This window comes from Polyodon spathula, chromosome 3 (genome assembly GCF_017654505.1).
Source record: "Polyodon spathula isolate WHYD16114869_AA chromosome 3, ASM1765450v1, whole genome shotgun sequence".
In the NCBI taxonomy this organism is placed as follows: Eukaryota; Metazoa; Chordata; class Actinopteri; order Acipenseriformes; family Polyodontidae; genus Polyodon; species Polyodon spathula.
Genome location: NC_054536.1, coordinates 52,829,692 through 52,845,155, shown reverse-complemented (window position 1 = coordinate 52,845,155; position 15,464 = coordinate 52,829,692). Strand labels below are relative to the sequence as shown.

At 36.9% G+C, this 15,464-nt stretch overlaps 1 protein-coding gene across 8 annotated transcripts in view; it reads left to right on the top strand.

Annotated features, from left to right (window-relative positions):
• LOC121313172 (A-kinase anchor protein 9-like) overlaps positions 1-15,464 on the top strand; it is a 151,188-nt gene that overhangs the window by 65,509 nt on the left and 70,215 nt on the right. For all 8 annotated transcript variants that reach the window (XM_041245459.1, XM_041245458.1, XM_041245463.1 and 5 more), the window contains 2 exons: positions 2,000-2,226; positions 11,246-11,408. In XM_041245459.1, the coding sequence (XP_041101393.1) occupies positions 2,000-2,226; positions 11,246-11,408 (390 nt within the window). The remainder of the gene's footprint in view (positions 1-1,999; positions 2,227-11,245; positions 11,409-15,464) is intronic.

The following is a 15,464-nucleotide window of genomic DNA, read 5'->3' as shown; positions in this document are numbered from 1 at the left end:
AGCCTATACTTAATAAAACAATTGCCATACCTTTCCAAAAAGGCCCTTCAATTGTGTTGTTTTTTAACTTGACTTTTGAACTACTGTACAGTCAATGCAGCTGCTGTTTTAAGGTTTTAATTGTGTTAATTGTGTTTTTTTTTTTTTTTTATTACTTACTATTTAACTTAGATGTTTAAACTAATAATGTGTGCAGTTTATATTTGTTTGCAGCATACAGTACATGTGTTCAGGGAGTAGAGCATTCCGATATAGTTTATGTACTGTTGTATGATTATTTCATCATGATAAGTTTTACAATATGCAGTTATAAATGTTACTTTAAAACTAGATGGGTGTGACATTTCGCTGAATTTTCTGTGTTAGCGTGCAATGACAGGTATTAAACAGTAGGTTGTGATCCATTACCGTTGAAAATGACATTTGATAAAGTTACTTTTTTTTAGTACCTCAAATGAATGATTATAGATGTAAATTACCAGAAAGGAATCAACTTTAAGAATTGTATGGTTTAGGTAGGGCTCTTCAACTAGTTTTTTTTTTTTTTTTTTTTTTTTTTTTTTTTTAAGCAGGCCAGATTGGGAAAAAAAAGTTAGGAGTAGGCAGGCCAGAACTCTGTACATTTTTAAGCAATATAATAAATATTATGTGATATAATGTTAGTATATTGACCAAGACTTACAAATATTACCATACGAATAGTACTTTAATAATAGAACAGTGTGAACATTTAACAGAGTATCATTACAAACATTTTAAAATATATGTGACATATTAACAGTATAACTGTTATACGATAATATTTACTATATTGTACTATAATATAAAGTCTGAGAGCTAGAACTGTGCGGCAATGTGGTTATAAGTAGTGTAATAATGTGACTGAAAAAAAAAAGTAAAAATTACACAACTGATGACATTTGATGTTTCTGACCAAACTTTTAATCTCCTTTGTATGATATAATTTTTTTTTTAATTAGTGTAAAAAAAAAAAAAAAAAAAAAAAAAAAAAAAACTATGGATTAGGAAAATAAATGTACATTAAACTGACAAAAATAAATACTCTATTGTACAGTGTGTATAGGTATAGAATGCAAAGTATATAGGACAGCACACGCATACAGTATTTTTTAAAATAAAATTACTGTACATTTTAGTACTGTTAAGTGCTTGTTGTATTGGTCCTGTATGATATAATTGACTATACAAAGATTTTGCAGTCCCTTTAAAAATGTATATATAATGAAAACTTGCGAAAATTGCACTGCTTTCCTTGAGCCAACTTAATCACATTGTATTCCTTAACTACTGACACACATGCCTTGTACAATAAACACATTGGCTTTGCGTTCGGTACAGTTGGTAAGGTATTTATTGGTCCACTTAATGTTGAATCTACGATTTTCACCATCATTATTATAGTAGCTTATTATACTAGCTAGAATAGAGAGCCATGTTTATCTCACTTTCAAAATAATTAATAGCAACACAAGTAAAAAAAACTAAAATCACCCACAGAGTGGGCAAAGCAGAGCTCAGTGGAACTGGCTTTGTGAGTTGCGCTGAGTGACATAGTGACTGGAAAGGGGTGGTGTGATGTGCTCGCTGCTTTGCCTGATACTTTGACTTTTGGCGGGCCACTCAGTTGTCTCTTGTGGGCTGGATGTGGCCTGTGAGCCTCCAGGTGAAGAGCCCTGGTTTAGGTTGTATATTTCCAATTGGGTGTGTAGCAACTTTGCCTCCTGCTTTGTCTAAAATGCCTCCAAGTACCCTGTAATTATGATTAGTTGTAATGGTAAGTTAGAGATGCAGCTGTGTTTTTGTTATTGGCCATGTCAGTATTTTCTTCCAATATTTTCTTCCAGGCCTACAGTTTCAAAGTATGATGAAAATAGCAAAAAAAAAATCAACTTCACAATAATAAAAAATGCAAGTAGTTCTTATCATCAAAAAATATATACACTTTATTAAAAAATAATCCATATTTGCTACATTCTAGGTGTTTCCTCTGAGTTCTGCCACGGCAGTGATGCAGGTGGAGATGATGCTAGTGCTTGGTCTGGAGAGACAGACGAGGGGCTGGAGATGTCGCAGAGGCTTGCTGACGGAATGTTCACCGGGGCGGAACTCGACCTTGAGAATGAGGAATTTATGTTGAACATCAGCACCCGGCTTCAAGTGGCAGTAGAAAAACTGTTGGAAGCCATCACTGAAACTACAAATCAGGTAAAGCAGCCTTTGCCTGACTTGACCAGGGGATAAAGTTATAGAAATGTTGTGATTGTTCACATGTTTATGCTTTACATATCAGTGCAATAGCTTGTGCTTTACTTGGTGGGGATTGTTCGGTTGTAGTTTGAGCGCAAGAACCTAGAAATCATTAACTTACAACCATAATGATTTCTGGAGATTCTGCCCTTAACCCTTCGCTGCGTAAGCAGAATGACTGTATATACACATGAATATTTTTTGTTTTAGCGCTTGTAGTTTGGCAACCTCAAACAATAAATTAAAACCCAGTATATCTACAGAAATACATTACGTAGCTATTTTCAATGATATAATGTATTTTGTTGTGGAATGTATTATAGTTTTTTTTCATATAAGCCATGCCTCCCAAAAAATATTGAAAAATGTGTAATAAATAATATTTTTTTAAAAACTGCCAGTTTTGACCACTTTCCAAGTTATACAGAAATAATGTAGAGCATATATGAGCAAAGTTGCAGAGTTACACAAGGTTTTATGTTCATGGTATTTTAAGAAAAACAACTCCGAAGTGACAAACTCAGACCAGCTCTGAGACTTTCGAAAAACTGAGACTTGGAAATACCACACAGGATGTTGAGTAATTACTTCTTTTTTAACAAAAAAAAAAAAAAAATGGAACTTACAACTTGACAAAACTTTGATAGCAAGATTATTTTCAAAACAAAGAAAAACAAAACAAATAATTAAAATAAAATACATACTAGGGGTGGGAATTTTGAATAGTTTCCTATTCGAATGCACAGTGGCCAACTTGTGTATTTTGTATATTTGAATACCCAAAATAAAGAACAAGGCATATACATGTGTGTGTATAGCATTGAAAGTGTAAGCCACTAAAGTTTAATTTCACTCTTCGGAGGAGCTGGCCGGGTTCATGAAATGTACAAACAATGTCCAAGACAAGATTTCTTCGTTCAAGTTACTTTGTTTATTCAGAAACCTGTAAATAGTTCAAAACAAGGAGCATATCTGGTTGTACTTTTAATGGTCAGTGCAAATGTTGACGTTACTCCATTCATTCACAGAAAGTCAACAGTAGATGTTTTATATTGTACCACAGTCCAAATACCTACTTGCATGCTGTTTTTTTATTAGTCATTGCATTATTCTGCTTAGTATTTAGTATGTCTTTTGTATTTATCGTAAAGCTAGATTAGCTTTCTAATTTCAATATTACCAAAGTTTGTCTTCCTTTTCAGCACTTGCTGTATCCATTTGTTTACAAACTTAGTTAGCCGTGCTCCCAGAAGCTGATTCACGAGTGGCTGCCTAGCGACAGCGACGGTGTGCAGTCATTACAGGGTAACTCAAGCAGGGGATCTGTTAACATTAGCTGAAAACATGGCAACACACATACATACACCCACACAGAAACAAAGAAAACATAAAAAGTAAACTAATAATAATGAATACATAGTTTATAATATATATTTTTTTAAATTGACATGACCAGCTAGTTAGGCATCAGATGCATGTATTTAGTTCTGCCTCTGTCCATCTCTTGAGGAGAACCATTTTCAAAAAAGGAAAACAATAAATATGTATATAATTAAAAACAACAATAATAAAAAAAAATAAACAATCAGATGCTGCTACAGTAGTTAGTCTTGTCTCTTTATCTATAGTTATCACCTGCCCTGCCTTGCATGCACGCACACACACACACACACACACACACACACAGATAAACAAAAAATCATTCCAAAAGTTTGTTTGTTTGTTGTTTTTTTTTTTTTTTTTTAAAGCGGATATAAAAAAAATAATGAAACAGCTGGTTAGTCCAAGTACATACCTTTCAAATGACTTGTAGATCAGCACTCCTGGACTTGTAGAACCGGAGACACAGCCTATATGTTAGACAACGTATTGGAAGGTCATGGAAATCTGTTTTGTTCTCTGGCCCATGTACAATAGTAATACAGTTGGTTGTCTTTGTATTTTGTCTGTCTCTACCCATTTGTGGAAATTGAAAACAAGATGTAAATCTTATTGGGGTATTTCAGTGTACTCGTCATACTGTGCCAATGTTTTGTTAACATATTAAATACAATGTTCTCAATATAAAATCAATTCTAAATGAAATTACAATTTCATCATTTGTACAAGAGGTGACCATTTCAACAAAACAGCTGTAGGTGCAAAAGTGTCCATATGAGCTTGATTTGTATCCCAGGACTTCTCTGTTATGCAGAGTTGTAGGGTTTGGAACTTTTTCACAAACGTTTTAGATATTTTAATATTCTTAATTAGTAGTTATCAGTTACCATGGAGTGAAAGGAGCAGTTTAGTATGGGGCGCCAAGTGTACAAAAAAAAAAAAAGGCACAAATTTTACCAGGTGTTGTTTTTTTTGTTTGTTTTTTTTCCCCAGATTTAAATGAAGTCCCATAGTTTAGAAATGTTTCTGTTGAAGTGCCAGAGGTGTCTTAATGTTCAAGAACACATCTGCTCTTTTACAGCTGGTGCATGATTATACTGCATGTTTTAAGGCACTCCCTTAAAAATAACATTAAAAAAGAACACATGCCTTCTCAATCAATTGGCAAAACTAGAAGGCTTACCTAACAAAGCTGTGTGCTTGCTAATGAATATGCTTATAGATCTATTAATAGCTGGTGGGTTAGTTTTTAAAGTATTTTGAAGGAACAGTATTATAAAAAATAGTGTCAGTGACTGCTTTGTTCCCGCACAATAATGAAGCTGTATACCCAGTTACAGACAAGGCATTCGGAAGTTAGAAGCATTACAAACCTTTTAAGAAACAAACATCTAAACAAGAAAATGTATAAAAGCATAATAACTTGTGTATTATGTCTGTTATACATACTAATTATGCAGTTATAAAAACAAAGGCAATGATTATATATCACAAATGTCTTAACTTTCTGCAAGTAACTGCCCTGCTGGTGCAGGAATGTGTTTAATCGACAATTTTATATATTGAAATGTGAAAAATGCCGTAATGATTTGCGTAAAATACCTACAACAAGGCCTTTCAAAACTGTTCATATGACCAAACGACAGCAAACAGTACAGCCATTATTTTACAAATTGAATTTGGTTAGCCTATTTGCATGATACTGTACAGAGTCCTACACAGGGAGATGCAAACCTGTCAGAACACTAATATAGGGTTTTATCTTCTCTGACGTGGAATCCGATTCTTGTCTGACAGGCTTTTTTCAAAGAGTGGACTGCTGTTTGCAGTTCAACCTGCCTGAAGGTACAGACTAGGCCACTCCTTCCTTCCCTGTAGACCTGTATCCTGTATCCACTCATTGCAGGAAGTGATCAGCTGTGTTTACCTGCTTTGGTGAGAAAATCTACTTTGGAAAGTAACCTCCTATATGTTGCCATTTTTACTCTCTGCTGGTTGTTGTGTGAAGTAGTTAATAGCCAGAGTGTTTTGTTTTTTCTTTGAGCTGCTGCTGTTATGGAGACCTGGAAGTATTAACACGGTTAATGGCAGAGACTGGCTGTTATATGCAGTGCCTGGAAACTGCACATGATCTCTGTGTTGTGTTTATGATCTAATTCACCGGCTTCCAAACTGAAATCATTCTGATTGCTTTTTTAACCCAGAGTTCATTGAGAAACTTGCTGAGAGGAAGGTCTGGAAGCATATTTTCCAATTAGGAAAGTTTTAATTTTGTCAAACTGCAAACTTCAGTGTGACTTGGATCTTATATCTGTGTTTACCTGGGTCCTGCTGCACCTTGTGATTTGCCCATGTGAATGCGTACTGTTTACTCAAGGCTCTTCCTGGCAGTTCCATAGAGACAGTTGCTTAGCTCTGCAAGGTTACCTCTTTTCAGTGTGACTAATCTTGGGCACCGTCATATTAGAAGTCACTTTCACAAATGGCATTTGTCTCTACAACTGGCATTGAAGCAGTGGCATAGGATTCCAACAGTGCCTTATGGAATGGATTCTTATCGGACGTATTGGAAATCACAAACGGTGGGAGGCTTGTGGGTGGAAGGCCAAGATGAAGATATATATGAAGTTGAAACTCGTGTGCCTTTGCCAAGACCATTTCCAATTCCAACCAGCTTAAATGAGAAAAATGCAGTGCTGGTGCAAACACATATAACTCATGTCAATCACAGAAGCAATGGGCATCTTCTTAAAGTTGTCTCAAAAATATCTTTACCTACTCCACCTTACTCTGTAAGTATAAGGATTTTAGTGTTTTTCCTCAATTCATTTCCTTTAAAAAATGTGCTTTGTACCAAGCAATATATAATAACCAAGAATATTTGCTATTCTATTTAACACATACCTTAACCTGTTCGTGAATTTTTAACAGAGCTGTATTGCAATAAATATTGCAAGTTATTTTATATTCAATGTTTCAGGTTTAGACAAGAACTGGTATACATTTTGGACTGATCATTCTTTCTTTTGTGACCCACTGTTCTGTTCTTGCTAACTTCATTTTAAAATGTGGGTTTAAAAAACAGTTTTGTACAATTGGCTTAACCCCCAAGCTAGAATTGTCACTGTCACTCATTTTAAATCATTCTTACAAATGCACATTTGATTTTTGTCTCCATCTGGAAAGTTCCAAAAATGAAAAAAAAAAAAATCCAAAGGTTAAAGTACTTTAATATAGCTAGGTATATAGCTAGGTCCAAAGTGATACGCTAAATTGTGTCATAATTGTGGTTCATGATGCAGAAATCCAAATGTATTATAACAAATTGAATAACTTGCTTTGATATTAGTACTATGTATCACAAAATATTTTCATAGGTCATATGCATATTAATATGAAGAATCTTCAACTGCAATAGAAGTGCTTTTTTAATATTAAAATGGCTGTGTGTCTTCAATCTACCAGCTGTTGTGTTGTGTAACCATTGACTCTTGACCAGGATAATAGGCACGGGTAGCATTTCGCCCTACTGGCTCTTTTAATATTACAGGCGTATCAAAATATTATGCCGTTGATTTTAAGGGGTTATGCAAATAGTGTAAGCATTTTCGTAATTCACAAGTATTCATACCCTGATGAGGAATTAAATTAATAGCTAGTTGAGGCACCTTTTACCAATAATAACCTCTTTAAACGATTGGGATATTTGTCAATGAGCTTTTTGACATGATTCTTTAGTGATTTTTGACCATTCTTCAACACAAAAGTTCCAGTTCATTCAAATTGACTTATCTTGTGCACAGCCGCCTTCAACTCATAACCAAAGATTCTCATTCTGATTTTGACTAGGCCATTCCAGAACCTTGATTTTATTCTTCTTTAAGTGTTCTGAAATAGATTTTGATGTGTCCAGTTGCACTTTAACTCTAGAACTGCCGAGATTTCGGATTACATACAACCGCCGCACCAGCAAAATGTGCGGTTCCATTTTAAAACGGCTTTGATAAGAAAATGAAAAACAAACCATCGGATACAATTTAATAGTTATATTGAAAATTAAACTTTTTTTCTTATTTTTCAAAAAGAGCACATATACATAAGCATGAAAAACTGTAATAAAATAAACTATATGCAATAAACTTCTGTGTAAACAAGTGTAGAAAGCTGTATGCACATATACAATTATAAAACATAAATAACTAGTTATAAAAATAGCATAAAACAAGAATATAACATAACTTATGCAACATGGAAGCGCTTTGAGTGAAACAGAGTTAAAAGGCTCTGTCTGCTCAGAGTTCTATTACAGCTTTCTAAGTACAATCTACACCGAAAACACGCTTTCCAACTGTACCAGTGCATTTGCCACAGACTGCCTTTTCACAATGGGCGCAGACATCAAAAGTTCTCTCTTTATTGCATTTAGCAACCTTGCATTGTCTTTTATTCTGTGTGCCAGTAGCTGCAGCGCTGGCTAAAGGTTGAGGGGCATTTGCTAGCCGTCTATCGTGTCTCTTATCAAAATGTTTCTGCCGTAGCTCCAGGGCTAGCTGCAAAATGAAGTCCGAGTGATTGTATTGCCGGTGCACTCCTTGTACAAAACCAAAATGTTGATTGCTGCCAGGCCCAAAACATTATTAAAAAAAAAACATCCACAGGCAACCTGCGAGTACCACATTTGACAGAATCCAGCCGTGCCATTTGATCCAGTATATCCACGCCGTACTTTTTTATTGTTTTACACCTGTACACACTCTGAGGCACAGTCGTTCTGCCTGAGGAGTGTAGTGGAGTGCAGGGGGGCTTGCATGGCTTGAGCTGTTGGTGATAACTCAGAGGACAGGCAGATGAGAAAAAATAACTTAGCTATAACTTACCCTGTATTGTGATTCAATGTGTTTTTTTGTAATGAAATAAATAATAATTATGATATATGACGTGTAGAATGAATTTCATTAGTGTTTCAGCACTTGACAGGAGTATATCATACATTATTTCACAATGATTTTGATTTTATTACAAAGCCCAGACTAAATTGTCTGCTATACTATATTAATTTCAATGTGCCGCGTAAACTGCAGGTCTTGGCGGTTGCAGAAGCAATGCTTATAACTTACTAATTTTTATGACTCTGCAGCTGAAACGCAGTATGGGTATTTTATTCAAATATTTAGTAACACTTAAGAACGGACATGCACAAGATATTCACATACTAGGAGATATTTAAATTTGAATTGCAAAAGCCTTTCAAAAAGTGGCTATGGCGGTGCTAGTATTAAGCCAGGTTTTGTAGCGGACGGTTTCAGATGATTGGCCAATATCTTGTGGTATTCTATGGAATACATTTTACCATGTATTGGAACTAAATTTCCAGTGCCATTAGAGGAAAAACAACCCCATAGAAGGATATTACCACCTCCATGTTTGACAGTAGGTGTGGTGTTCTTTTCTTTGTGTGCCTCACCAGACTTTTTACAAACGTAACTACTATTGGTGTGACAAAATAGCTTGATTTCTGTTTCATCACTCCACAAAACTTTTGACCAGAACTCTCATCCATCGTTCAAATGCTGTTTTGTCCTTTCCTAACAGTGGCTTTTTCTTTGGCCTGCGAACATTGAGACAGTCACCATGCAGTACTCGACCTATGGTTGAAGTGGAAACCCCAGTCCCACTTACAGCCAGTTCACTTTGAATATCTTTGGCAGTCAATCTTGGATTGTTATTAACATTCTTCACAATTCTTCTACTTTTTCTTTGTGAAAAAAATGTCTCTCTTCCAGACAGAGGGAGCGCTGTGACAGTACCATAATACTTCTTCATAATAGAAACAATAGTTGAAATTGGGATACTCAAATTCTTGGAAATCTTCCTGTATCCTTCTCTAGCTTTATGACAACAAATAATTTTCTGAGTCTTCAGATAGCTCTTTACTTTTTCACATATTGACTTATTGGTAATGACAGCAATCATCCTATGCCTAAACCTTTTATACTTTCTAAGAATGTTCACCTGCAATCCAGCATTTTCTAGATTCTGCACTGTCATATTGATATTTCTAGCACCTTGTAGACAATTTTGTTATTTTGCTGAAATAATTAATTGTAGTCATCTATTTCTTTTAACTTTTTTCCCCATCCACAAAAGCAAAACTTTTGCTACAAAAGATTTTTACTAAAATTGTTTGTTTTCGTGAAAGTTCTAGAAATTATAAATTTCCATTGGGGTATGTAAACTTTTAACTACAACTGTGTGTGTGTATATATGTACAGGTAGTGGACAAAAAATGCAAACACCTGGTTAAATGAGGGACACCAAGTATATTGAAAGCAAGAGCTTCCACACAGGTGTGGCTCATGCGTTACTGTAATTAAGCAAATCACATCCCAGCATACTTAGAGTCATGGATAAAAATGCTGGACAGGCCTGGTTGCCTATAATTATGGCTAGCATGGCTGCAAGAGGAGACCTCAATGACTTAGAAAGAGGGTTGATTGTTGGGGCGCGTTTGGCAGGAGCTTCAGTGACCAAGACAGCTCAACTTGCTGATGTTTCATGAGCAATGGTGTCAAAGGTGATGTTAGCATGGAACTCCGAGGGAAAGACATCAGCAAAGAGCAGCAGTGGGCAGAAGCATATACTCCAGGATCGTGATATCCATGCATTAATTCAAAGTGCAAGGCACAACAGGCAAGCAACTGCAGATCAATTGACTGCAAATTTCAACCTGGGGCACAAGCAGCCAGTTTCATCAAAAATGGTCCGCCGAGAACTCCACAGAGCGGGATACCATAGTCTGGTTGCAGTGCACAAACCGCTCATCACACTTGGCAATGCACATTTGCAAGTCCAGTGGTGTAAAGAGCACAGGCAATGGACTAGCAAGCAGTGGAGAAATGTGATATGGTCAGATTCACCTTGTTCTCGACGAGTGCACGTGTGGCGCAAACCTAAAGAACTCTAGAGCCCTGAGTGCTTGATTCCAACAGTGAAGGGTTCTGGTAGTTCTGTAATGTTGTGGGGAGCATTTTCCTGGCATGGTTTGGGTGCACTCATTCCCATAGAAGGCAAAGTAAATGATAATCGCTACATAATTGTACCGAGTGATCATCTTCACCCCATGTTGCAGCATTTCTTTCCTGCTGGGGGGGGGGGGGCTTCCAGGATGACAATGCCCCTATCCACAGAGCACTTGTGGTTGCCCAATGGTTTGATGAATATGACGCTGATGTTATCCATATGTCATGGCCTTCTCAGTCACCAGATCTGAACCCAATCGAGCATTTATGGGATATTCCGGAATGACGCCTGAGACAGTGTTTTCCACCTCAATCAACCAGGCGTGAGTTGATTGACTTTCTCGTGGAATAATGGTGCTGTATCCCTCCTGCAGAATTCCAGAGGCTGTAGACTCTAGAATAGGGTCCAACGCCCTATTAAGTGACTTTACATTGATGTTTCCATTTTTTGTCCACTACCTGAGATAGAGATATATATATACATGTGCATGTTTATTTGGGAAAGTTAAGTTGAGTCCTATTTTACACAAGGTAATTGCAAGAAAATTGAAAAAATATTGTTTGCGTTTTTTTTTCAGCTTGAACATGCCAAAGTCACCCAGATAGAGCTCATGCGCGAGTCATTCAAGCGCAATGCTGAGATCAACAAACTTGTGAAACGTCAGGAAGAGCTGCAAGAGAGGCTCAGTGAAGAGACCAAGGCCAGGGAGCAGTTGGCACTGGAACTCCACAAAGCTGAAGGTTTGTCTGACATACACACAGTTAAAACTGTACACACATTTGACTTTTCAAGTCTAAGTTTTATAAAGCAAATGCAACTCTTCTAAATAAATAAGAAACATTTTAAACCAAGTTCATTTTAGAACATGGAAAATAAAATCCTCAGGCATTTGGTGTAATTTCTTGATATGAATAATTGATCATCCTAAGACAGTGCTCCAGTCACGTGGCATTCTCTCCTGACAATAATAGCTGGCTATACTGAATTTTGTTGTCCATCAATGACTCTTGAAATCAGGACTTAAAGGGTGTGTTGCAGTAGGAATACCTCCGTTAAGAAGGGAAACAAGACTAAAAGGCTAAAATATGTACAAGAACACAGAAATTGGACTATATATATATTGGACGTTGATGGATGGACAATAATACTTGTGCCTTCTGCCACGTCGTCTTTCTGTTCCTTAAGGATATTATCTTCAAGTATTGCTTATCCTTGTTAGACTACTTTTTGTGCCTTCCAGGCCTGGGTTTGTCAGTTACAGATGATGTTTCTCTGTTTGTTGGTTATGCTTCGGATACCACACCCTGAAAATCAAGTGATATGAGCTATTTCACTCAATGTTTCTCCTTCTTTTTGCAAGTCAAGGTTGTTATAATAGAAGAATATATTAGTGGAGGCTTTGAATAAATTGTTGATGCTCATAATATATCAGAGTAGACTTTTGCAGAGCTGTGTATATTTAGGAAAAGTCCCAAACGGGCATACACATTACATTCCGCAACGCAGAGTAATTTAAAATTTAAAACCCAAAACTGTCAAATTGACCGGCTTTGTGCTTCTAGTGTTAAAAGAAAAATGGGTAATTGCAACAGCAGTCCTACAGCACATTATTTGTGGTCACGTGCACACTCTCAGTTGCCATGGTGCAAGTCCCAGAGATTTCTGGGTAGAACCATTAAATGCTTCTCCGCTAGGTTTCCATGGTGCAAGTCCCAGAGATTTCTGGGTAGAACCATTAAATGCTTCTCCGCTGGGTAAAGTTTTAAAACAATCCAGGAACTCCTGACCCAAATGCAGAAGAAAAGGCATCTGAAGCAGTGCAGTAGCATCTGCCAATGAAAAAAGTTATTGAGGCCACCAAACCACCACATATAAGTGGACATTATAACATGTATGACCCTCCAGCACAAGCCAAAATAACCAGGTATGCTACCCCTTATGGAAATGCCATTGCCATTTATCTTTCATTGTGCATTAACATTTGTATTATTGTTGTGTACTGTAGTGTATACTAGTAAAGTATGTTCCATTATCCTTAGGGATAAGATTGTTGCTATGTACCAAGACTGTGCAAACGAATGACTTTTGTGATTTTGAGTTATTTAATCTAGTAGATCAAAAGCGTAAACATTTGTGTGAGGGTCATTAACGAAGTTTAGTTGCTGCAAAAAAGTTCTGTTTTACAGTATTTATTTTGTCATGTTAACCTATGGTTCAGGGGGTGGGAGCTAGGCTCCTCCTTACACTTTGATCACCTATCGTCAATCAAATCTACTTCCTATTTAAACCATTAGTCGAGCCTTCAATCTGCAACGGAGAATGTTCTGATAACAAGAAGTTATCTTCGAAAACCTCAGAATCCGCGGAAAAGATATGTAGTAAGTACTCCATACTTGATTTTTTTTTTAATGTTTTCGCTAAAAGAAGTTAGCTGGTGGTCCGCGTATTCAAAACCAAAAGGTTTTCCGACTACCATAAATCCTTTTCAGCAAACGCAGCAGCTATTTTGTCATCAGATAACCACATGAACTGGGCACAACCTGATTTAGATCTGTTCAACATGATTTTCAGTGGTCTCAGAGCTAACGCATGCAGGGTCAGTGGTTCCACCCGCCACTGTCTGCCCAAAAGCTGCCATCTCATCAACCTCCTTCAGATCAGCAGTCTACATCAATCCTGCCTACTTTTCAAACAGAATCTCAATCCCTTCAGCTCCACCTGAGCAATCCACAAGGGAAGACAAATTTGGGCGAAGAATCAAGTATACAGAAGAAAAAACAGTCACCCCCCGCTTCGTTTACTGGAATTTCTAGGAATCATACTGGACACAGAAAAGTTTGAAGCCAGCCTTCCCATATCTAAACTTGACCATAATCGACTCTTATTCAGAACTTTCAGAGCGGGAAATGCGCACTGCTCTCTTTGCTGGGCCATTTCAATTTTGCAATTCGCAATATCCCCCAGGGATAGACATTTATATCTTGATTACTTGGTCTTTCATCAACAGCAAAAAACTTGGACTCCTACATCAATATTTCATCAGAAGCTAGGAAATACATTAAAATGTGGTCTGCTCTCATACAGCATTGGAACGGCCTGTCTACATTCTATGATGATTTAATTTCAGCACCTCACAACCTGGCTTTATTTACGGACGCTTCATTCACAGGATTCGGAGGTCTTTTAAACAATCAGTGGTTTGCTAGTGCATAGCCTCTAGAAATCGAAAACCTATCGCCGCATCTAAAATCCATAGCTGTTCTTGAAATGTACCCAAAAGTATCGGAAGCACATCTATGGGGTCACCTTTGGTCAAAGAAATCCATACTATTCTTTTGCGATATCAAATCTATAGTCGATATGATCAATAAGGCCATTCCAGTTTACCTCTTATGCAATTACTGCGGCGGTTAATATGGATTTCAGCACATAATAATGTTCTAATCCAAGCCCATCTACTGGGCATTTATAATAATGCAACTGATGTTCTTTCTAGTTTAGAAATTCCATCCTACTACTTATTGATCCATATAGAAGTATGTGTCTATCTATGACTTTTCCTGAAAGATGCTGTTCAACCTAAAAGACTTCCTTAGGTGTCTCTTAAGTTTAGTGAAATAATTTAGCTTGACAGGTAGGTGCTCTTATCTCTATGGCATACAACAGATAGCAATTGTTAAAAATAAGACAGGGTTGTTCAGTGACGTAAGATAATGCCTAATAAAAACCACATGGGCTGTGCTTATTATACATTGTAATACTATAATCGGGGGTTCACATAACATTTATCATTAGGTTCTCACATGAGTACCAACAGAAATTGTTTCGTACTCATCAAAATTAGTGGTCTTCATCCAAGTCTAGCTCCTCCTCCTCCTCTTCCGACAGTTCAAACAATTGTAGTGGCAGTGTCAGAGACCACAACAATAGTGTCCTGAATATTTAAGTAGGAATCCGGATTGCTGGTTATTGCAATTTTTAGCAAATCATCACGCATTCTCTATGTATTTCAATATCCTACCACCATATTGCCACCCTGGGGATTCAAAAGCAAAAAGTCAAACATGTTGTCACTTTTTATAGTGTTGTTGAATACGTAGCTTGCTAGCACAACGGTATTTATAAGGATATAACTGAGGGAGAAATATATCTTTTAATTATTTACATTTAAATGCAACTGCTTTCTAGGAGTGACCTCACCTGTGCTCAGTTTGGAAAGACAAGCATCAGTGAGCTTCCACAATATCACTCCCTGTAACTGCATCCCTCTTCTCTGAATAGGTGGCTTAATAGAGGTCACTGCTATCTTTGTTTTTTTTCAAATGTCCATTAAAAGAAAATTATTGATGTTATGAGGTGGAATCTTACTCCAGTCTTAAGTGAACTATGGGGACTGGTATTTAATTGTGATTTAATCTCCATGACAATTCCAGAGGTTAGGCAGGTATGGGTCCCCTTGCAAGCATGAGCAACCTCGCTGTCTTTATGAAAAATGCTTTCCTGTTAAAAATCTTTTTATGATTGACGCCAGGGCCTTTCAATTCTTTGTTATTCTGCGGTGGTGACCCCTCACCTTACAACGTAATGACTGCAGCCACGCGTTCCTCGTGTCCTGCCCTATGGGCTGCTCCTTCCAGTGGGCGTCTCTCTCCCCCAAAAAGGCAAGTGACAGTCCTCCTCTTCTTCACGGCAGACCTCGGCTTCTTCCTAACTCCTTTGTAGACTTATTGTGTCCAGCCCGAAAAAAAAATAAAAATAAAAAATAAAAAGAAAAAGACATTCTACCTTTAAGTTAG